Source organism: Lissotriton vulgaris, chromosome 7, assembly GCF_964263255.1.
Source record: "Lissotriton vulgaris chromosome 7, aLisVul1.2, whole genome shotgun sequence".
NCBI lineage: Eukaryota > Metazoa > Chordata > Amphibia > Caudata > Salamandridae > Lissotriton > Lissotriton vulgaris.
Genome location: NC_141695.1, coordinates 684,534,404 through 684,557,567, shown reverse-complemented (window position 1 = coordinate 684,557,567; position 23,164 = coordinate 684,534,404). Strand labels below are relative to the sequence as shown.

Sequence of the window (23,164 nt, the reverse complement as noted above, 5' to 3'; positions counted from 1 at the left end):
TGCAAGCTCCTGAAAACCTGGCCTTTCCCTTAAATCTGATCTGTTCTCTAGCTAACTCCGCAGCGCTGGGACGCCCCCGGGTAGCCATGCGCTTTACAAACCCCATTCCATTCCATCTTTTGATATTCTAATTGCCTCTTCTGCTTTCCCTGGTTAGCAATGCCTGTGGCTTTGAATGTGAATCTACTTTTATAGGTCTTTTAACATTTACCATGAATGCTTCAAGATGTTCCCTCATGATCCATCCATCCATCTATGATGTGATTTCCGGTCTTCCCTGGACAGGTTCCACCCTAAATACATATTGAAATACTCCAATTTAACAGTACTAGGGGTCCTCAATACTCATGTGTACCCTCTCGAAGAGACATGGTCAACTCTTTTTGGAAAACATGTTAACTTGAGATTTGCAGCAGTTTATTACCCAGCCCACTAACATAGCAGACCACATCTTCAATAACATCTTGTCTAACTGCCTAGTCTCTGTGGCACACATTAAACCCTTGGTCTGACCATTCCCTTATCTACTTTAATTGGTTGGTGGGTCATGGCACCCATGGACACAGAACGTGTTTCTCTTTACCTCGTCGAAACTGGGCCACAGTTTTCTCAGCAGAGTTTAGCCACGCCTTGGGCAAACATTCACCTCACATGAGCGGGGCACTGAGGATGATGTCCGATCGGTCAATGCCTGGCTTATATGGTCAGCCGACTGCATCACATCTATCAAACCGAGAGAAGCAACCTCCTTAGCAAAACGACAGATTGCTCCTTGGTTCAACAAGGAGCTCAAGAAGCTCCGAAAGCATTGTAAGAACTAGAATGAAGCTGGAGGCGTGAGTACCTTCCAAAGGATAAATCAATCTATTAAAAAGCCTTTAAATACATAGCACCTTGCAATTAAGAAAGTACAATCTGTCTTTTTCTCAGCTCAGATTGATACTTCACACAATAAACCTGATGAGGTTTTCAAAATTGCTAAAAAAATGTACTCATCCTGACGCCCTACTACAGCCACTAAAACCCTCTCTCAAGCTCTGCATCAAACTTTCGAATTTCTTCAACATTGAAATCAAATTATCATGGACTGCCCTCATCCCACGAACCACGACTCCCTAAGTGTTAGAGGCCCTAAGACACTGCAGAGGGCTGTACCTTCCTCCCATGTTGCCATGCTGTACAGGAACTCACACCTGGTTCGCTGGATCAGTCTGTTCACGCTCTCAGAGCTTGTAAATCAGGGTTCTTTGATGATTATTGACCCCCTCATATTCTTGTTTTCAATAGTGAGGCAATAAACCCCCCATTAAATCAGCTATTAAATCTTAACACACAGAGCCTTCAACCGCACTGGCCCTTCAGTATCTGTCCAACAGATTTATTCCCTACTAACCTTCAAGGTCACTCCAGTCCTCTAACACCCTAATTTTGGGGATTCCTCAATTCAGAAGTAAAATGTGGGATGCCCTCCTCCAACAGTTCTGTGCCACAGAGAACAACCAGGTCTTTAAGCGTTCCCTCAAAAGCTGGCTCTTTGGGTAGGCTTTGTAGAATTCCATTTTAGTAAGTGATCAGACTTACTGCCAGCGCCGGGACACTCAATGAGTAGCTGTTGCGCACTTCAAATCCCCCTAATAATAATATGAGAACTATCAGACGGTCCATATAAGTACGCTTATCTTTCAGGGGGTATCTCGGACTATGAGGAATTTTTTTTCTGAAAGACAGGCCTCTATTGACATTTTCCTCCTCTGGTACCACAAATTACATGAATGAATGAATATCACATAAATTAGGGAGGTTAGAGGTGAAAGGAGGTGGAATCATCCTCCGGAAAACAATCAAAATAACCAAGTACGAGTCCTTTCTGCTAGATAAGGAAAAACATGACTTCTAGGTAGGACTGGAAAAATAAAATTTGCTTTTAAATAACCCTCACCCACCAGGGTTGCCCCTTGGTGGCATGCTTCCTCATAGGGTTCATCCCTGCCTTTTACGGACAGGGGTGTGCTACTACCTACGAAGACGCGGGAGCCCTTTGTAAAAATGGATGTTCCTCTACACATACGTGGGTTGAAAAATATCGAGTGGGTTATCTATATGAAAAAAAGGTTACAAATATCAAACTAGTAGGAAAAATACCTTCATTTACTCCCCTAGCTGATACGTTAAAATCTGGGAACAGTTAGGAAATGCTTGAGGTATATGACCTCCCGTTTCCCTGGTTGACTAGTTTCAAGCCCTTCCCCATGGCTTTTCTTCAGGACCTTTAAGGAGAAAAAATGTTTCCACTCCTAAAGTTCTATTAGCTTATAATTAACAAGAATAAACAAATCCGTGCCAGAGGGTCCTAGGGTTAACATAAGGACTGGTACCCAATTTTAACAACTGAGGTCTTTAACCACTGGTATCCTAGGACCCCATACTGTGGAGCGCCCACATGGGAACAAAATATCTTTCTTCTTGAGAGCAGCGAGGCAAAGCCATCAGTCTTACTCAGGGGAGGTGCTGTGGGCTAGAGACTCAGAACTCACCCCAATCACAACAAATACCACTTAATAAATCAATGTCCTGTCAAATGTTTATCTTATAAAAGGAAAAAGCAAATTATTAGACACACAACTAAATGCTATGCACAAATTAAATAACGTATATAAAAATGGCGGATGAGAATGCATATGGTACGACATCTATGGTCCCTCACAATCAATACACATGGGGCACACACAAATCAACGGTCCGAAACCTAGGGTAACACCTTGCCCTCTGTGCTGGAGGCACCAACAAGCCCTGAACCCTGAAATCATCATACTCCTCTTATGAACCTAACACAACAAAAAGGGTGCACTTAATAAAAGTGAGGTCTACTGGCTTGGTCAAAGTATCATAATCATTAAATGCAAAATATAAACATCAAAACCAAAGCAAAGCAATATTGAAACACTTCAGGATGGTTAAACATAAGACCGTATATTCATTGATTTACTGGTAAATGTTCATGCCAATGACGCTTTTAATACTCAACCTAATACAGTACAAGAGTCACCTTTTGACCTTTAACCTGGCTGCAGAGCAAGCATGGTATCCAGTAAAAAAAAAATCCATGCACCCCAGAGCCATAATACGAAAGACTAAGTTCCAGAGATACTTCTGCACAGGTCATATATTACTGATCTCTAGGAAGGCTTGGATTGAATGAGGGTTGTTATGGCATGTTGAGATGCTCAAACTGAAGTGCATTCTTTCTGCGATTCCCCTGCCCCCCTGGCCAGTTTTTATTCTTATTTTTAAAGAAGGTGATTTCGGTCTCTTTTTCTTTTTTTAAGACAGAAGTGTTCAGGACATTCTTCCTTTTTCTTTTTTAAGAACACAGTTGCTTGAGCCTCAATCGGACATGATTAGGCAGTGTGCTCCCCACTCTCCAAACCCAGGCGGGGGAGGCACATAACAAAGGTTCTGGTGCGCTGGACCTCCCCAAAAGCTTTCGTGGGTAGAACGCTGCAGGGCTCATTGATGTTCTTTCCCCCGTGCACTGGCTTCACTCTGTATATGATGTAAGCAAATGGGGGAGTGCGGATTATGTCCTGGTCCCCCGGGACTCTGGTCCTCCCAGAGGCATAACTAAAAAACTATGCAAATCAGTCAAGATCTTCTCTCCATGCCGGTCTAAGAAAAGCTGCACAAAGGACAATAGCTCTGATTCACTGTAATGGGGAAAAGTAGTGTTTCACTTCTTGTGGCTCATTCTAGCCACCAGGAATGTTAGTTTTAAGCCTCCTGGCCTCTAAATGTTTGGAGTTTTTCCTGAAGTTTGTTTTTCCGCTCAGGGACTGCTCTTTAGGCTGCCCAGCCTTATTTTAAGGCTTCTAATCAGCACCAGTGCCCGGGTGTTTCCTCCCAGCAGCAGGCAGATTTGCATAGTCAAAGGCACGCAGTTATGTCTGCAGTTCTGTCTGGGCTCCTGGCAATCTCCTTGGCTCATGCCTTCACCATGAAGGCAGCTTACACACACTACTTACAGTTAACAGGCACTCCAAAAACTCCTATACACGTGTGAGTCCAGCAAGAGTCAGGGGGCCCACCTCCAAAGGCCCAGTCCAAGATATTCCTGGGCAATCCTCTACTTCACGGTCCAAAGCAAGTCTGTCCCACACTGTCCCCCAGCGAAACTGAGGAGGTCAGAGCCAATGCCCAGATGGACAGGTGCCAGTCCCTGGATGCTTCATATAAATACAATGTCCTGTGAGACTCATTCACAGTGTGGGCTCCCCTGGAACAATTTGGGGAAACCACCATCCAATGTCATATCATGCTATCATAGCAATATCTTTTAACTGGAAAAATAAGAAGAATACAAGGGTCTGATAAAGGTTACTGTTAACAGTATGCATTCACTATTGATGCACAGTAGTCAGTGAATCAATCTGAGAACTGGAGACTAAGGGCTCAAGGAGTTTGGTGCATAAACATGTAATTAGATATGTTGGGACTAACGATCACATCTGGGTTTCTGTCCCCATTTATATGGAAGTTGGTTAGCCAGATTACTTGGTCCTGAAGAGACCCCTTCATTTACTTGGGGTCGAAACTTCAACAACCCCCCCCCCCAATCCACCGCTTCCCAGATTCATTGATATTAGTAGCAACTGTGGTTTTACCTACAGCATCCTAATATGTACACCTGAAAATTATGTACAGAACCAGGGGCACTGTACTGTGTGTATTGTTATATGTGATATAAATGTTTGTTCACTTATTTGAGCACTGCGTTGTCGGCACTCTGTTCACCGATCCACTGCACACTGAATAGGAATTGCTAATACATATTATTGACAATAACCTTTATCAGTCCCTTGTGTTCTTCTTTATTTTCAAGTAATAAGATATTGCTGTGACTGTATAATAGGACATAGGATATAGGATGTTGAATTCCCCAAAATCTTCCACGGGTGTCCCACAGGGAATTGTGTATATATGAGATATTGACCATGGTCCCTGTGGGCATACAGGGTTGGCCTTGGGTAGTATTACAGTCCCTGGTTGCCACCTAGAGTCAAATGTCCTTGAGACCTTTTTTCCAGATTGAGTCAGGTGTCGGATTCCTTCTGTTCAGCAGACGTCAGGAAACCTGTGTCCATTTCTTCTGGTCAGGAGTCTTCTTTCTTCCAGCAGAGCCTTATTCTTGAGGTGTAATTTTCCCCAGGTGTTGGAATGTTCCACAGTGGTTTAAAGCTGGAGGTGGAGAGTGCCACTGCATTTTTCTTGTGCAACCACACCAATGTATCCTTCACTTCGCTCTGAGAACAGAGATAAAGGAGGCAGTGGGTGAACATGTGACCCTGCTCAGGGTTGTCACAGGCCCTTTAACACTTCTCAATATCACCTCATCTGAAGAACCCTTTTGCAACACCGCTTGTGACTTTCATGCTGGTGGACCATACTGATCTGAATGGTAATACAAAATAATGAACTTAAAAAATGACATAATTCTTAATTTTAATACGAGAAGTCCATTCAAGAAAAATGCATACTCACGTCCATTGTGAAAGAAACCCCTGGTAAGTGATCCAGCCTCTCTCATTTGTACAGACTGTATTGTTGACGTCTGGTCCCCAAGGCATATAAGGAAAAACTTTAAATAGATCTTTGAGTTCATCAGGGGACAGTGCACAATCTCTATCCTAAAATATGAAATAAAGCATAAGGTCAAGCTGGTTATGTCTGTACTAATGTTATATCCCTACATTCATGTACAGTCTTTGACATTAGTGCTTGTAAAGCTTATACACTAATAAAAGCCAAAGCTTACAAACAACAAAAAAGCTGATCAGAGAGTAAATTATTCACGCAGGAGCTTCAAAGCCTAAGTTAAATGTCTGATACCCATGGGAGATCAGCTGAATAGCCCATGCACTTCATAAGCATTGCTCTCAGCCCAAAACAATTATTTTCTCAATTTTATTATTTCTGAAGTGTCAGCAAGTTGCTTATTTTAAAAGTTGCATTGATTATGCATGTATGCCAATTTTGGATATACCATTTTGCTATCAAGAATATAATCTTTTGCCTTCACTTTAAAAGCTACTCACCACACCTTTTGCACAGAACTCTGTATAAAAAGTTGTTGTCAATATGTATATCAAATAGTATTCAACATATATTAAAATGCACTAATCATTCCTAGAAAGACCACAGTCAGGTAAGAGACAGATTAAATAATTTTGTGTTGACCTAATCATAAATCCACTGACATTCAGACAGGTTTACTGAACTCCCAACTAGAGATTTAAGACTTCAGGTTCTGCAAATCTGTCATGCCCTGATGACATCATGGTAGATGGTCCCAAAGGAAAGTCACTTTGAGTATCCAGACCAGACATCACACACTGCAGTAGAGGGAATTAGGGCTTCTACAAAATGAATCCCCAAATCTTCTTCAAGTTACCTATCAAACTCTTCTGAAAAGTCTATCTATACAGGTTCTTTACTTTTCGAAATATCCCAAGGCAGGGCAGAGGGGAGGTAGCAAAGGCTTAGCTGAGTTACTCGCCTTACATTCCAGCTCTCCTTTTATCCACTTCATTCCACTTTTGTTGGTTTTAAGCGATAACATTGTTTTTGGATCAACTTTATTCCATATCATCTGTTAAAACGTACTGGATGAGTTTTGCACTAGTTTCACTGTGGCAAACCTGCTCCTGGTCTACACCTACACAGACGCTATGTGAAGTGGCTCTCTAAAAGGTTTTTAGCACACATCCATTTCAGGCGTTTCCTTGGAAGCTTCTGAAGACATGAGGCAATTTTTCCAAACTCAACTACTGTACCGCCGCCGCATCCTGGTGATAAATGATAATGATGGCCATGGACTGGTCAAACACAGCAAGAACTGAAATATAGCTCTATGCCATAGGCTCATGTAATTCACCTGTTACATGAAAACATGCAGGCAGGTCTAGGGTCAGTTGTAAGGTTTTTAAAAAATGAATTGGTTGATCTCCTCTCACATTTGGTGATGCTATTTTGAGTTTTAAGAAAAGGAGAAAAAAATACAACTGCTTAACGGCCTACCTGATCCTGTTTGTCGAAAATACTTTGTAGGAATAGATACGCATGGTGATTAAGTTCAGTTGTGCAGTCTGGTGGAATTTTCAAACTATTAAGAAAACAGAACAGCAACAGGTAAAATAACACTCCAATTCACAATTTAATAATCTAATAATCATTCATTTGGTTGAAATGCTTAAGTTATATTTTCCAACTCAAAAGCTATAGCTAAAGCAACAACCTCCAGTTTCAATTTTACAGCAAGAGGATAATAGTGCAAATATTAACATAATATCACATTCCAAAACATGCTACTGAAAAGGCAGTTTCCACATCACAGAATATGGAAAGGAGTAGTACACAAATACACAATGTGTTTTTCTAAGTGAGAAATTCTACGTTCTCCACCTCTCCTGGTGCTTGTCTTATGATTACTATACCGAATTCCACCTTATATTTCTAAGGCTTCAACTACTTTATTTTCAAAAACAACTGTACCTGTCCTTCCACTGACAATACAATGTAGTGGAAAGCGCAGGATCCACGCTCCATTCCCAGACGCACTGCATTACTGGATACTAGATCAAACCAACTATTTAACATTACTCAGAAATTAGTCCTGCGCTCCCCACTACAGTGTCTATATACTATGCACTGTATAAATACTATATACAGTGCATTTAGGGCATGGCACTACCTAGTTCTGCACACAATATGTTAAGGAGGTTAATAGTAATGGATTAACTCTTGAGAAATAGGGAGTGCATACCACCCCTTTCATCTTCTACTTACAATGCAGCACTTGGTTTCACCTACAGCCTTTTTTTGTTAAAAGTAAACGGGATAAATAAAACAATTATATCGACTAAAACAAATGGTAAAATGTAGAATATCAACAGGTCGAGTGAGGCATGCATTCAAGGAGCACTGTTTTTTAGTGGTGTATATCTGAATTATTAACCAAGACAATTCAAAAAAGCAAACTACAATGTTGAGGAGTCAAAACCAACCCTTACCAAAACAAGCTTTTAAATGCAGAATTTCTTGTTGTATGTGAATCATCATGATGCATGAAATAATCAAAGTCCAAGAAATTACTGTAATACAATAAACCATGTTTAGGCCGAAGCCTACCAGACAGCGCAGCTGTCTAGTTAGCAAACAGAATCTTAGGAACATTCGGAAAGCTTCCCTAAGAATGCATTCCGCCCATTGCTTACCACTGGCTTTGAGGTTTAAAACTCAAATTTTCTTGCTTTAGGTGTACTGGCTTTCTTTGTTTTAGGCTGTCCAGCTTGAGTTCATCACTTCAACTTTTGCAAATCCTATTTACTGTATTTTTCTACCAGTACTGAATTTCTGTAAACAGGCCTTTAAATCTTGTTCTTATCTCGTCACATTTACTGTGCCTTCAAAGACAGAAGTCAAATGTCACACTCTGTTTTCAGAGGGAGCTTTGTGTTTACTTTTCTTTCTGTGTCTTCAAAGTGAGAGGATTTATGTGACAATAATATTGGCTACTGAGGTATGATGTACGATGTTTTTTTCTCTAACACGAAACAAAATTTAAATGTTTGTAAATTAACAGATATTTCAGAATATGGAACTCACAAATTAAGCTCATTTTTGGTAATTTTGAAGTGTGATGGAAACAAATATTTTCCTATGATCAAAAGAAATGAATACCCTAGGTGATGGCATTTCCACACATTATCCTTTGTGTGCTGTATACTTGCATCAGTAAAACTGTATGTCTGTGCAAATGTATTGGTCTTTACAATTGAAGATGCATTGCCTGTAATGGCAGTGTGCTACCAAACCATGCATACTGCACTTTACCCTAATCCACTGTACTTTGCACCACTCCATGCCACTGCACTCTACACTACACTAGCTACTCCACTTCACGCGGTGTCACTGCACTATACTCTGCACCACTCCACGCAGCGTCACTGCACTATAGTCTGCACCACTCCAGCCTCTCTACTCTACACCACTCAACTATGTTAATACTCGAAACCCCACACAACTCTACTATGCACCAATGAACTCTTCACCATTGCACTCTACGCCAACCCACTCTAAGCCACTGTAATCTACTCTGCACAACTGCACTCTGATACTCTACTCTATGCCAGTGAACTCTACTCTAAAACAATCTGTGCCACTGGACTCTAAGCCACTCTATCCTTTCTGCACAATTCCACTCTACACCACTGCAAACCAGCCTGTGTCCCTGCACCCTACACCACTTTACTCAAAACCAATACAATCTACGCCAATCTACTCTGCACCACTTCACTGTAGACCACGATACACTATTCTGCAACACTCTACACCATTACACTTTATGTAATTTCACTATGAACCATTCTACTCACTGCACTCTACACTATTGCCCTCTACTCTACATCACTACACCCTACGGCACTCTACACTGCACTGTACTTTGCACTATTCTACGCCACCCTACTGCACACTCCATGCCAATGCACTCTACCGTGCACCACTGCATTCTACACCACTTCACTCTACGCCTCTCTCTCTATCCCACTCTATTATGCACCACAGCACTCTTCACCACTGCACCAATGTACTCTGCACAACTCAATACCACTGCACTCTGACACTCTAATATGCAAGACTTCCCTCTCAGTCACTGAACTCCATGCCACTCTACTCTGCACCACTCAACTCTACACCACTCTAGATCACTCCACTCTACCTCAATCTAATCTATTCTGCACCACTGAACTCTACGACACTCTACACCGCTGCACTCTACCCTGTACCACTCCACTCTACGCCACTTCACTCTACTCTACTCTGAAACAATATACTCTATGCCACTTCACTCTACACCACTGCGCTCTACTCCACTCTGTGTTCCTCCACTCTACACCCTTGCACTCTACGTCACTGCATTCTATGCTGCACCACTCTTCTCTACGACGCTGCACTCTATTTCAATGGACTCCACACCACTTTACTTAAAACCAATGCAAACTACAAGATTCTACTCTGCACCACAGAACTTTACGCTCCTTCACTTTACTCCACTCTATGACCCACCAGTCCACAATACTCCACTCTGACCCCCTACTCCATTAATCTTTACTCTACTCTACTCCATTCTATGACACTACTCCATTCTACGCAACTCTCTCTATACTACTCCATGTCACTTTATCTATTTTATGATACGCCATTCCACTCTGACACTTCACTCTGCTCTACACCACTCGACTCTACGTCATTCCACCCTCCTACACCACTGCACTCTATGATAATCTACTCTGCTGTATAAAACTCTACTATACAACATTCTACTCCACGCAACAACTTCTACACAACTCTGTACTATACCACTCCACGACACTGTCACTGAACTCTACAACACTCTACTCCACTCACACTATGCCACTCAACTCTATGCTACTATACGCCACTCAACACCACTCCACGAGTCTCTACCCCACTCCATTCCACTTTATGACACTCTTCTATCCTTTACCCCACTAGCTTTTAGCCATGCTGAACAGCAACCACGCTGGAGTACAACTTGGCTAAGATATATTGACAAAGCCAATAGCTCTTACACAAGCAAGACCTATTGGCTCTGCCAATGCTTGTTACTTTGACTATCAGCATACAGGCATACATAACAAATATAACATTTTCAATGAATCACTTAAAGCAGAGGATGAAATTAATGTTATGCATTAAACCATTTTTACTTTGGTTATCAACATACATCAATACATAACAAATTTCATTTCCAAATAATTACAGTAGAAAAGACGGCAAGAAAATGTTCAACCACCAGGGCTTGGTGAAAGAACAATTCAAATACCTCGCTCCGTAGAGAAGTGGAAACTCCCAAATTACCAGCCCAACCAGCTGGCTACTAGACAGTCCCAGCCAGGCTAAATCTCACTAACCTACCTTCTCCATGTTCAGGTCTCAGTTCACAATTACCCTGACAAGCGGGAAACTGAGGGTAACTGCAAACAGAAGCTTAAATAAGTGCATACGTGCTAGCACCTAGAAGAACTCTTGACCTTTCAGGAGAAAAGGATTGTCAAAGGTCTTTCCCATGTGAAAGGACATAGTAACAACCAGCCTTTATCACCAGGTAACCAACCAGAAGACAAACTACAATCCTGGCCATACAGAGGGATCCAGATCCAAAGAACACCTTCACTCTACCACATTTATGAACCAGACAAATTGATGGGCACACCAAACAATCGCATTGAGGATTTTCAGATTCATCTGCCTTTTAGTGAGTAGGGCGCGTAATACTCCTGCTTTCTCCAGTCACGAGGACATATGGCATCACACTTTTACATCCCCACTACTTTATCCTATAAAGGCATGCTGTATCCACCTAGGTCATACAGACCAATGAACTTTGACAGTTGGATCAACCCCAGGTAAAAAGACATTCTACTGAAATGGCATTCCTTAACAGTCAATAGGAACAACAAGGCTACACAGACAGACCCCAATCTACCATCTCGTATTATTAACATAAGTTTCATTACACACATACCACTCAAAGAAAAGACCTGTTGGTTTTTTACGGCTCTCCATTGAATACTACTGTGAACTTGGAGTTTGTGGAAGGTATTCTACAACAGGCCGAGGCACTACCACACAAATTCTGAGAACAGTTTTTGTAAAATAAATTGTTAAATCCTAACCTGCCACTTAGTATTCCATGCCAGCAGCTCATCGAATGAGAAGGAGCATCCTGGATATGCATGTCCGACCACAGCGACAACCACACCCCAAACAAAAGAACTGCCATATATACTACCATATTCGTAAATATGTAAAAAAATCGGCTTATGGAGTTAAACGAAAACACCAAAGTCTACATGGAAATGAAAAACCTGGCTTTGCATATGGCATAATAGATCTCTGGTTATGCAAATGTATGCATGAGTAGACAATACACTTCGCTGGTAATAGTCCGATCCTTATGCAATAATGAAGATGATTAAATAACATCATAGAAGAAGTATAGAATATATCAGCACAGGGTGATATATAGTGGGCACTCATAGAAGAGAATAAAAAAAAATACTTATGTGCCACATACGAAGGAAAAAGGTAATCAGGTGTCAGCTCCAAATCATCGTCATATCCAAACCGGCGTAATACTGTCCAAGTGGTTTCATGTCTGCCTCTTTGGATGAAGAGAGTATGCAGAAAAAGGAACCCTGAAGATACAGAAAAATAAAAAGATTTAAATGCTTCAAAATGGATCAACAAAATGTCATATTGCTCAAAAGGCAAGGAGATGATTAAAAAACGAAAGTTTTAAACTTCGGGCACTGGGAGCTGATGGTATATCAAATCTATTGGACATATGGATGGGCATGCATACCAAATCCTTTGAACAACTTCTTGGGGAATTTCAGCAGCACCACATTTTTTTTTTTCGATGATTACAATTACTGCATGACAAGGCTATAATAGGGCATTGTTTGAAGTTCCAGAATTCGCCTACTGGAGCCCTAATTAACAATGGAACCAATTCTCAGCAAAAGTGTCTTGAGGGTGAATAGTCCCTGATAATCAACTCTCCTAACCAGTTGTGTAAGATGAGTAGCAGTATCTTGGCGAGCTGGAGGATCAGAGTGGCCGGAGAAGAAGATGACAGCTAGCTCACTGCCAATCTCCCCTGCCTCAGGATAATCCAATGCAATAAATGTCACAGGTCCTACTACAACACTGAGGGTCTGGTAGATGGGTAGAGTTTCTCGGCCTTACTGTCTCAGCTGTAAAGTTGCCATAGGAACCATTACCACACCATCTGGGACTGTACCACGATACAAGTTTTTGGAGACAAGTACACAGTAAGTTGGGTGTGATGTTTAGTGTATCCCCCCCCCACCCCCCTGCCTACAGGAACCCAAGAAGGCCCAATTAGGGGTGATGGTTAGGATTTGAATTGGCCTGTGTTCCGTTGAGAATGGGTCTACTGATCCAGAATGTGACATAGCATGCCGCTGGATTGTCAGCAGCTAACCCTCACTCGAGGAGTGGTCCAGAGGAAAGGATTATTGTGGTAAAGACGAGGAACTGGTTTACAAATGGAGAGGATGTACCAGAAAGGGCAAGAGGATTTGGGGACTATTGTGGCAACCCACTTAGCCTCAGCTACCACTGGTGTTACTTATATTATGTGCCCTTTTGATGCGAGTATTAGCATACTGATACTGTTGTTCCATTGCTCAGAGAGTCATGATTGGTAGGGTCTTGTTTTGCTAAACCGAGAGAATTTTCACAACTTGTCAATTCAATGGTCATTTCCTAGATCCTCTTTTATGTCTGAAATGTGTGCATAATGCCTAGATTCATGCTAGATAAGAAGACTGACCTGTAGTGTATCTGCCAAAATTGGTACCCAAGAAACAACTTCCAAAACGTCCAACGTTATACAGACATTCCTTAATTCAGTCAGGAAATAATTTAGTCAAAGTAGACTCTGAGGTCCATGAAGTAACAGGATGACTATGTCTGAAGCACAGAACAGGAAATAGAATCTAAAGTCTCTCACGAGCCGGCATGATTCTTGTCAGTCTAGGATTTTGGGCTTTCATGTTCCCCCCACAGTTTTCTTACTTGACAATATATTACATTTAGGAGTGGCAATGTTACTCTGGGGGTTCAGATAATTACTCAATTAAGTAACTCTAAAGGAGCAAAGTGAGTGTTGCCATTAGAAGTGCAATGATAAAACTAAACTCTGTCTTTGGTGTTTTAACCTTTATTACATCTCTAGTTGACCTTTTACAATCTCTAGTTAAAATGTTTTCCCTGAATCATTCATATGGAAGCGTATAGCACTGTCTTCTTATGTTCAATTACTCTAATCTCTAAAACCTCCTTCATTTCCCATGATGTAAAATAAACTTAATTTTTACTGGCAGTGGACTTAGTGTAACCTTCTTTATGGAATGGAGGCTGTAGAACGTACTTAAATTCTACCCACTTACAAAAGGGCGAAAAAGCACTAACAACTATTGTTTGGACCCACCTACACTTTCGAATGATCCAAAAAACCTCCATGGCTAATCTTGCCATGGCTTATGTGAATACTTAAATGTTTGAAGAGGAGTAGAATATTATTTCTAAAGACTTATCGGACCTCCCACACATCAGCTCGGTAACAACTAAGGGCATAAAAAACTACTTTTGACACTTTTTTTTCTGGACATTTCACCCCAATTACCAATGGGTTTTCTAATAGCTAAAGTCAGATCACCTCTCTTGCCCCTCATGAAAACCGACCCCGCATTTCAAGGGTAAGAATATTTTCTTTGCTCCAACTTCTACATAAAAATCCAGCTGGGGCACGGGCTCATAAATCAATCAGTCACATGGAAGAGGGCTACCCTCGAAACCTGGCAGAAAATGAACACGTCAGCCAGCAAATCCTTAAATAAAATCCTATGGTCAGAACTATAAAGAAATCAAAATGGCCTAGCCAGGTTATACATAGAATCTGCCACTAACACTTTGGGTGCCCGATCCCTATGGGACCTTAATGTCTCTACTGCAGTCTTTAAAAAAAAAAAAAAAAGATAATCACTTAGTGAGGGAGCTTCTTAGTAACTGAAGACAAGGCTGTGCTGGCAAAAAAGATCCCACGGGTGGCTGATACTAAATGAGTACAAAACCTTCAAGCCATAGCATTATTAGATTTCAGGTTGGCCTCCACACTTTAAGAGGAAATTACTGTGGTTCTGTTTTGGTCACCTACCCATCCTCGCCCACACTTTGCCCTGGCTTCGGCCTGAAGCTCCAAAATTCAGCTGTTTGTCGGGTTGGTGTGGAAGACATGGAGCACCTATTGTGTATCTTCCCCAAACTCCAAACTGAAAGAAGAGCCATCTTAAGAGTGCCATCCCACGAGAGGAGCATTTAATCATGTAGACATGCTGTTACTGCCTGCTTCAACCCAGCAGACACGCTTTTAAACTTCCATTTTACTAAATTTTCATAACAGTGAACTAAAAGCTCAAGGCATCAGAAGCACATCCTACCACTTGATTGTCTTTTAGTGCTTTATGGTAATCATGTCCTAACTCTAAGACAATTGTCAATTTTACATTAATAATTAGTCATGTCATTGGACAGCACTGTTTTATTGTCTTCAGGATCAATCATGGAATATTATATCTTTTTTATGCAATACTTTTAAATAACTTAAGTATCCGACAACCTCCTTGAGCACTCGAACATTTACCATGCCCTCCTGGCAAGCAACCTAGTGATGTCACCAGGGCATCCCTGGTGGTTGCCATACCACAATCTTCTATGACTTCTAAATTCCTTTCCTCACTTACCTGCACAGGTAACCTGGACAAGCAGTCAGATTGTTAGACCACAAGATTGTGACTTATCACAAACTTAAATTCATATGATTTTTAAATAGTGCACATCAGTCGTGCTTCCTGCACCACTGCTGTTGAATAATGCTTGTGATCAATTCTTATGTAGAATGATGTTCCCGACACGTTGTTTTTAAAGTGTTGTTTGCACCAAGCATATCACAGTGCCTTCTTAACTGTAATATATCTACCCTCAGTACTTAAAGCTTTTGAAGGTTTGGATTTATCCTTATCTAATCCCCGCTGGATGAGGACAGTTCAAAGTCCGGCACTCCCAGAACCATACACTTATACGAAGTGGAAAATGGACAAAGATGGAGTGCTTCAAGAATGGTATTTTTTAATATTTCAAAAGATGTGCCATGTTGTTAACAGTTGTCATTTTATCCCTTTCTATAACAACTGCCAAATGGGTGGCAAAGGCATGGAAACGTTTGAATAAATCTGGAATAAAGGTTGCATAATACCAGGTATGACATTAAATGATCTGATTTGGGATGTGGAAATCAGTTCTACAATCTTTAAAATATTTTATAGAGGTCTAATTCCCATTATGGAAATTGTGTGAATATGCAGAGGGTCTGAAAGAAATGGTAGGGTGTAACCTTGTTGGACTATCTGAAGCATGCACCTGTATGATGTTGTTAAAGATTGCAGGAATCACTGTTAGCATGAGCTGAAAGCCATTTTGTACTTGGCAGCCATCTTAGTTAGCCAAGTGCTTGCCATGTGCTTTCACCCTCTTCCAGAGCCTTGCACATGCTCAGAAAGGCCTAGCTTTTAGAATGCACCTGCTCCTAGTAATAGAACTGTCAGGCTATCCTTGCTGATGTAAGGAGAAATATCTCTTCTCCCACTTTGCTGAGCAAGCACATTTTGTATGCTTAAATGTGCCAGGACCTCCCCTTGGTTTTATGCTGACTAACGTAACCTATGCATATAAAAGGCCCCTGTTCTCTGTACTCCTTAGAAGGCCTCCTACAGTGGCCTGAAGGTACCGTATGACTTACAATTAATATTTACAAACGGTTTTGTTTCAGTACAGTCTGTGGGCTGTCTCTTGGTTCTGTTGATTTGTGGGTTAATTATGTGCTTAAATATCTATGTGGTTTGTGATTTGACATCAGTGGTACTTGTGTGAGTAATTAGAGATTGAGCTTTTTGTGTAAGAATGGCTAGCCTTAAGCGAACAGTGTTGTGTGCTCTGAGTGTATGACCCCCTTCTGTAAATGTCTGGAATGAGCTCAATGTGTTTTGTTTGTCATCATTCTGTTATGCAAAATGTCATTTAATTAATTACATATTAAATAAAAAATCTGCACATGAATTATATAACATTTGCTAAAAAGCTGCATGCTACTATTAAATTGACAGAGTAAGAAACTATACATGTGTGCAAACTGCTTCAATGCTAAAGATAAAATAAGAATTCACATTCAATAGGAATAAAAAAGGCCTCAAAAACAAAATGGTGTACTTTGTAATAATTAGGACTAAAATACAAAATGTTACAGCATTTTCCTTAGATACATTGTATTAGACATTAAAAGGCATTCACATCATTGAGTGAATTGGTTGTTGCTGAACTAAACACGACATTACAGAACGATAGATTTGTGCTGGCTTGAAAGGCATGAGAATTTGACGCCTGCTGGTCAAAGCAACAGCTTAGTAAATAGCGCATGGCTATTCGTGACTGTAGGCCACAGAGGCAAAATGCTGAGTCAACTAGATTTTAAGTCAGTATAAACCTGGTATGAAGGCCTGCATGATTTTAAAAATTACAAAAAACAGTTTCATTATTTTGGATAACAGAGAAAGGATTATAAGGGATTTCCTTAATGCTTTTTTGTGAAAAAGTGCCATCTTTCTTGCATGGTATGCCCCCGCCTTTTGCTAATTGCTGATGTGCTTTGTCTGAGTGTGCCCTGGGCTCCTGCCAACTAGATGCCAGGGCTTGTGTTCCTTCCCTAAAACTGTGTTGAAACTGAAAACCAATTGGCATCTCTGGTCACCTGTCAGCCCCTAGTTACTGGTACCCTAGGTACCCAGGGCATGGTGACCAGAGAAGACCCCTAAGGGCTGCAGCACTGATTGTACCACCCTTAGGGGCCCTGTACCCGGACACCCACACACGGCCTATGCAAGCCGAGTGTCTAGTTGCAGAACTAAACAAAGAGTCGACATGGCACACATCCCTGTGTGCTATGCCCACAAGCTCACTGCCTTGGCATCCATCAGTCACCCCTCTAGCTGGGTGCCCTATGCCAGTGGTGTGGGCACAGGTGCATGAGCCCTGTGCCCCTACAGTACCCAGGGCCATTCCTGGGCACTGTAAGTGCAGTGCTGCCTTTTAAGAGAATATGGTGGTGGGAGGTTGTCATTACGAATTCAACAGCACCATGATGGCTCCACAGAAGATATCAAACTTCGCAGCACATTAAACCCGCACTGATGCCAGTGTGGGATTTAATGTAAAATGCACGACAGAGGGCATCTTAGAGATGCCCCCTGAAACCTAACCAACTCTCCAGTGTCCTGACTGCGTGGCTACCGAGGCTGCCACCACCAGACATGTTTCTGGACCCCTGGGTCGAGAGCCTGCCACACGCGGGGCCTGAAACAATGCACATCCTGGGACGAGGTTCCAAGCCTCCTCCCCCAGGATGGGCAGGGGAAGCTTCCAAGGCATGCCGCCCTTGTGAGCTTCTCCAGGCCACTTGCTGTACTCAGCAACTGGCCCCCACCAGTTCTGACCCCCACTCTGGCGGGAAGAACGGCGGGAAACCCTAAGTGAGGAAAGGGGGCATGCCTGCCTATGCCAACTCCACCCCTCAGGTGGGAGATGCGAGGTGGAGCAAGACTCCGGGCTCTGGCCATCCTGAGGATGGGGAGTCCTGCCAAATCACAGATAGGCTCCTGCCCCCCTCCCACGGGAGAGGAGCAGGCTAGGGGGTGTACTCACCCCAGGACAGAAAGCCATTGGTCCCTGCCCTTCCCCTACCTGTAACGCCCCTAAATGTAGTATTTAGGGGCATCCTGAACCTTACTTCCTCAGATCCTGATTGCAACAAGAAGAAGAACAAGAAACAAGAAGACCTGCCGTGCAGCTGCTAACAAGAGCACAACACCAACTGACTTGGCCCCAGAAACCTACAGGCCTGTTGATCCTTGAACCTGCTCCTGCGAAACTCCGGCATCTCATGCGGACAGCAACCCTCGAAAACCCCGGAGGACCTGCCTGCCTTGAACCTCTAAAAAGACTGGGACTCCAACGAGCACTGGTTCTGCTCAAACAGCAATACCCCTGGTGCCAGCCAGGAACTGCGAATCCAGCACACTCTGCACCCGCCAAGCCCGGCCTGGCCTGAGTGACCAAGGACCACAAAGCCGTCCCCCCGACGACTGTTACCCGGAGACCAGTGCCCAAAGTCCCTCCTCGACGACCCAGACGTCACCTGCAGTCTCAGAACCATCGACCCCTCCAACCGCTACCCGCTGAGGGTAAGATTTCCCGACGCCAAAAGATACCCCTGCACCCGGGCGCCCTGCGGCCTCCTGTGCCTTCCTTTGGGGTACCTACCTATTTTTCAAAATCCCAACTTACCACTCGAAGTGGTGGTCGCACCTGAAGAATCTCCGTCCCCGAGCCTGCAGCCCTTGTTCACTTTTTAACTTTCCCGTTGGAAGTGCAACTACTACCCTACTTTACTTCCCCACTTGCCTTGAGTAAGTGACCAGGAGCTCTGCTCCCACAGCTGCGTGGCTTGCTTGCTTGCAGCCACCAACCGAAGGCCCCCTACTCTCCATAGGATTGCATTGGGCCTACTCTCTCTGCATCCGGCTGCCCCTGTGCCGCTGAGGGTTCAACAACTGTACCTTTCTGACCCTGGAAGACCCCTGAGTCTACGCCCAGAACCTTAACTCTACCAGTCGAGTACTAACCTAAAAGCCGGTAACTCATTTTCCTTCCATAGGATAACATTGACTGGTTTTCACTTGGAAATTCTTTTAAGTGTGGAGTTTCGAAACTTTAAAATATTCATTTAAAATCAGCCAAATAACGAATTCAGATTTACTCGCCTGTGATCAGGAGAGAAGCCAGTGCTGTGCCTTTCAGCCCAGCATTGAACCGAAAAAGTAATTATAACTGTACTTACCAGTAACTTGAATTTCCGCCTATAGGATAACATTGCTTGGTTTTCACGGAAAAGTTTCTAAGTGTCAACTTTGACAATACAATTATATTCTTTAAAAATCACTACTGTAACCAAAACGCTTTTACTTAACTGTTTACAGCTTATGTCCCGGGACTGAATCAAGGATCCAGTCCTGTGGTTAGAAAAGTACTCTAAAAGTAATCAATTGCATTTATCTAGAAAAACCCATTGAGCTCAATGTTAAATTGTGTTTGAAATTGTGTTGCCTAGTGCAACCACTGTAGCTATTGTACTTACAAAGTCTATTGCCTGTTTGCAAAGTAATTACCTAAAGTCACTCATATTGAGAAGAGTATATTTTGATACCTTGTTGGTTCTGAAATAAAACCACTATATCTTTTGATACAAAACAATTGGCCAAGAGTTCAGTTCTTAAGTGTGTGAGAACATTTGCTGACTGAGTTTGTACAACAAATGCTTTACACTGTGCTCAGATACTGCCTTACTGCTCGACCAAGCTACCACTTTAGAGAGTAAGGTTATATCTAACTTTAGCCTCTGCCAAACCTCTGGGGACTGGGGACTCTATACACACTGTACCTTACTTTGGTCCAGTATATATAGAGCCACTTTCTTACACTTTTTACATAAGCACATCCGTGGTTTTGATGTTAAATAATAACTGTCCTTTAAAAAGTGGCGCAGACCTTTCATATTTCAAGTAAGGCTTCTGTGCTTAGGGTTATAAATTAATACATTTTGAAGGCAAGAAGGAATACGGCTTGCTTTTCATACGTGGAACCATCAAAAGGGTTGGTGGTATTAAAAATAAAATAATAAAAAGGGGGAATTTTGAAGATTTTAAAAAAAAATGTTCATTAAAAATAAGTGCACAAAAAACATTTTTTGATCTCTATACTGCCTAATGATCATACTGTGAACTCCTGGCATCAAAGTTGAATTTACGCAGATCTGTGCCGCAATTGGGGGAAACTAAAATGTGAAATGTCACTTTACCCAGGCGTACAAAACTCATTTTTATAAGGGTGTACCTTATACATTTCTGATCCACCATTCCTGGGATATCTAGGGGGCACTCTGGTGATGACTAATATGCCAAAACATTGTAGGTTATTCTTTTTAAGTCCCCCTAACACCAAAGACGAAATTGGGCAAAATTCACTGTTTAAAAGCAGTTCTGCCACTCAGAGCAGTTTTCAAACTGATCTTAGGCTTCAGTATAAAGCACACATTTATGTATAACACAAATAGCTGACCTCTATACTGCTAGGAAAGCACACCGCACACAATGAAACTAAACATAAAAAACCTGCAGAAGTTATTAAGCGTACCTCTAAATTACTGGCAAACAGGAATGAACAGGACTGTCTTTCAGCTGTGATTCTTCATAGTTGCTTTGAATTGGAAAGTCTGCATGGCGTAGCCCTTCTCAGACAGAGGACAACAGGTTTAAGGGTTCAAGGCCAAAGTCTGTTTTTAGAATTAACCAACTGAACGTGCAATTTCCACGTAGGGAGCCACTGTGACAGTATGCGATTTCTTTGTATTACTTAAATATCCTGATCCTCACACTGTAGGGTAAAGCACTATAAGTAATGTTTTAAATAACATTAGCTGGGGATATCACTGTTTTCTTGAGATATAATACAAGTGTAGGAAATGTGCAGGTGGGGTTATCCTATTGAATAACATTATCAAGGGAACGCAGCATTTGTAAGTTATATGCAGAGATAGCCCTGCCATCTATATAGAACTAATGCTTTTAGTTTGAAGATTACTGTGCAAGGGCCGAGATAAGGAGGCAATGGGATTTAGCTTGAATTCATGTGCCCTCATGTTACAACTAGTATACTTGCTAAAGGAATTTGTGGTTGGTTATTAATGTTTTTTCGCTAGCTACGTGTGCTATCTACCTCCTATAAGTGTATTTGTGCCCAGCTGCCACAAATAGAAGTAGATAGTGTCGACAGAAGTGAAACCTGTTTCAGGTTTTCCTACTGTCGAAATGGGGAGGAGGCTAGCTCCTCTACAAATTAAGGGTAGGCAAATTTATGTTTTCTCTCTCTTTTTCTCACTCTCTTTTGAGCCTGTCTAAGCTGTCTGTGAAACAGCCAGGAGACATTTAATTGGCTATTCAGTAATACTGTTTTTTTTAGCATTAATACAATTAATAAATAAATATGCTATGTTACTGCCCATCATGTCTGATGAAATTATGAAAGGAGGAGTAGTCTAGATTGCTGTTCCCTTATTTGACCTTTAAGAGGAACTAAATGTGGGTAGTTTTTGTTCTAAAATTCTCAGGTGATAACACCATTATTATTAGCTAGTCTGTGTAAATAAATTGACAGTCCTTATTAGAGCTGATGTTGCATAGTTTGGATCGTGAAAAGTAGAATGCAGGAAAGATGCCCATGTGATCCTCAGCAAACATTTTTGAAAAGGAAATATTGTTTTATAGGACTTTGTAAATTTATGTACCCACTATGTTGAAGTGTTTTTTAGTTATTTATTTAATAAGAATCCCTGTTAAATTAGCAGTTTGAGATTTTCCTGCTGCACCTATAACACGAGAGCATGGTTCTAAGCGTACAATGTAGGTGTTTTTATTAAGAGAAATCATTTTTAAAGTGTCTGCAGTCCTGTACAGGTAATGTAAAGTCTAGGAGTAAAAGTGTAGAACATTTCTTTTTTTCTTGTGGGTCTTCAGATGAATAATACAGAAATACACATATGTAAGGATTTAGAGTATGTCTGTATTGTTTTTCTCTTTTCCTCAGAATTTAGTAAATTAACACAGACTTACTTAGCTGCTTCAAATAGTGTAATAGGTACAGGTTTTTTTTTTACTCTTAGATAGATGAAGGGGTTCTTGGGTGCCTTGCTAATATATGGGGCGTCCCAAGACTAGGAAGTATTCTGAGACTATCCTCTCTGTTGATAGATTATTTCTGTGCCTTGTCTAAAGACTTTTTGTTCTGTCCACCAATAGATATTTGCTGCCTTACAGCCAATTCCAGAGGGGCCCGGACATCAGATCCAGCGTGGCGAGTAAGTACCAGTCCAGCTTGAAGCCAAGGTGAAGGTAACCAGCACAGACGTTGCTGGGAACTAGAACCTCAGTGAAGGCTGAAGCACTGGGATGTGAAGTGTGTACCCCTGCCACTGTCTTGGGCGGAAGACGGGGTCACAAATCAGAAAGGAGAAATCGTGTATCAAGTTTTTAATGCCTAGCTGAGAGTCACAGAACGGCAAGGAGGCTTTTGCTTGTGGTGACCCCTTTTGAAACGAGGGTTGCTTCAGAGATCCTATCATCAGACCTCTGAATTCTGGTCCCAAAGTGAATGCAAGTTTGTACCTTTGTTTGTTGATCAAGTGCCTGAGCATACTGGATAATCTTTTGCCCCAGCAAAAGAGCAGTGCGCCAGCAGAGCAATACAGAAGTTAGGGAAGGATTTGAGTTTAGGGTACAGGTGCTGTGTCTCTGGTGCCTGTTAAGATTGTAGTGAAGAAAACTGGTGCACTGCC

The 23,164-nt window shown here is 41.9% G+C and overlaps 1 protein-coding gene across 3 annotated transcripts in view; it reads right to left on the bottom strand.

Moving 5' to 3' along the window:
• The window catches only part of RHOT1 (ras homolog family member T1), a 671,689-nt gene that overhangs the window by 378,598 nt on the left and 269,927 nt on the right, over nucleotides 1-23,164 (bottom strand). For all 3 annotated transcript variants that reach the window (XM_086930896.1, XM_086930894.1, XM_086930895.1), the window contains exons 11-13: nucleotides 12,155-12,275; nucleotides 7,072-7,156; nucleotides 5,536-5,681 (exon numbers count right to left, since the gene is read on the bottom strand). In XM_086930896.1, the coding sequence (XP_086787022.1) occupies nucleotides 5,536-5,681; nucleotides 7,072-7,156; nucleotides 12,155-12,275 (352 nt within the window). The remainder of the gene's footprint in view (nucleotides 1-5,535; nucleotides 5,682-7,071; nucleotides 7,157-12,154; nucleotides 12,276-23,164) is intronic.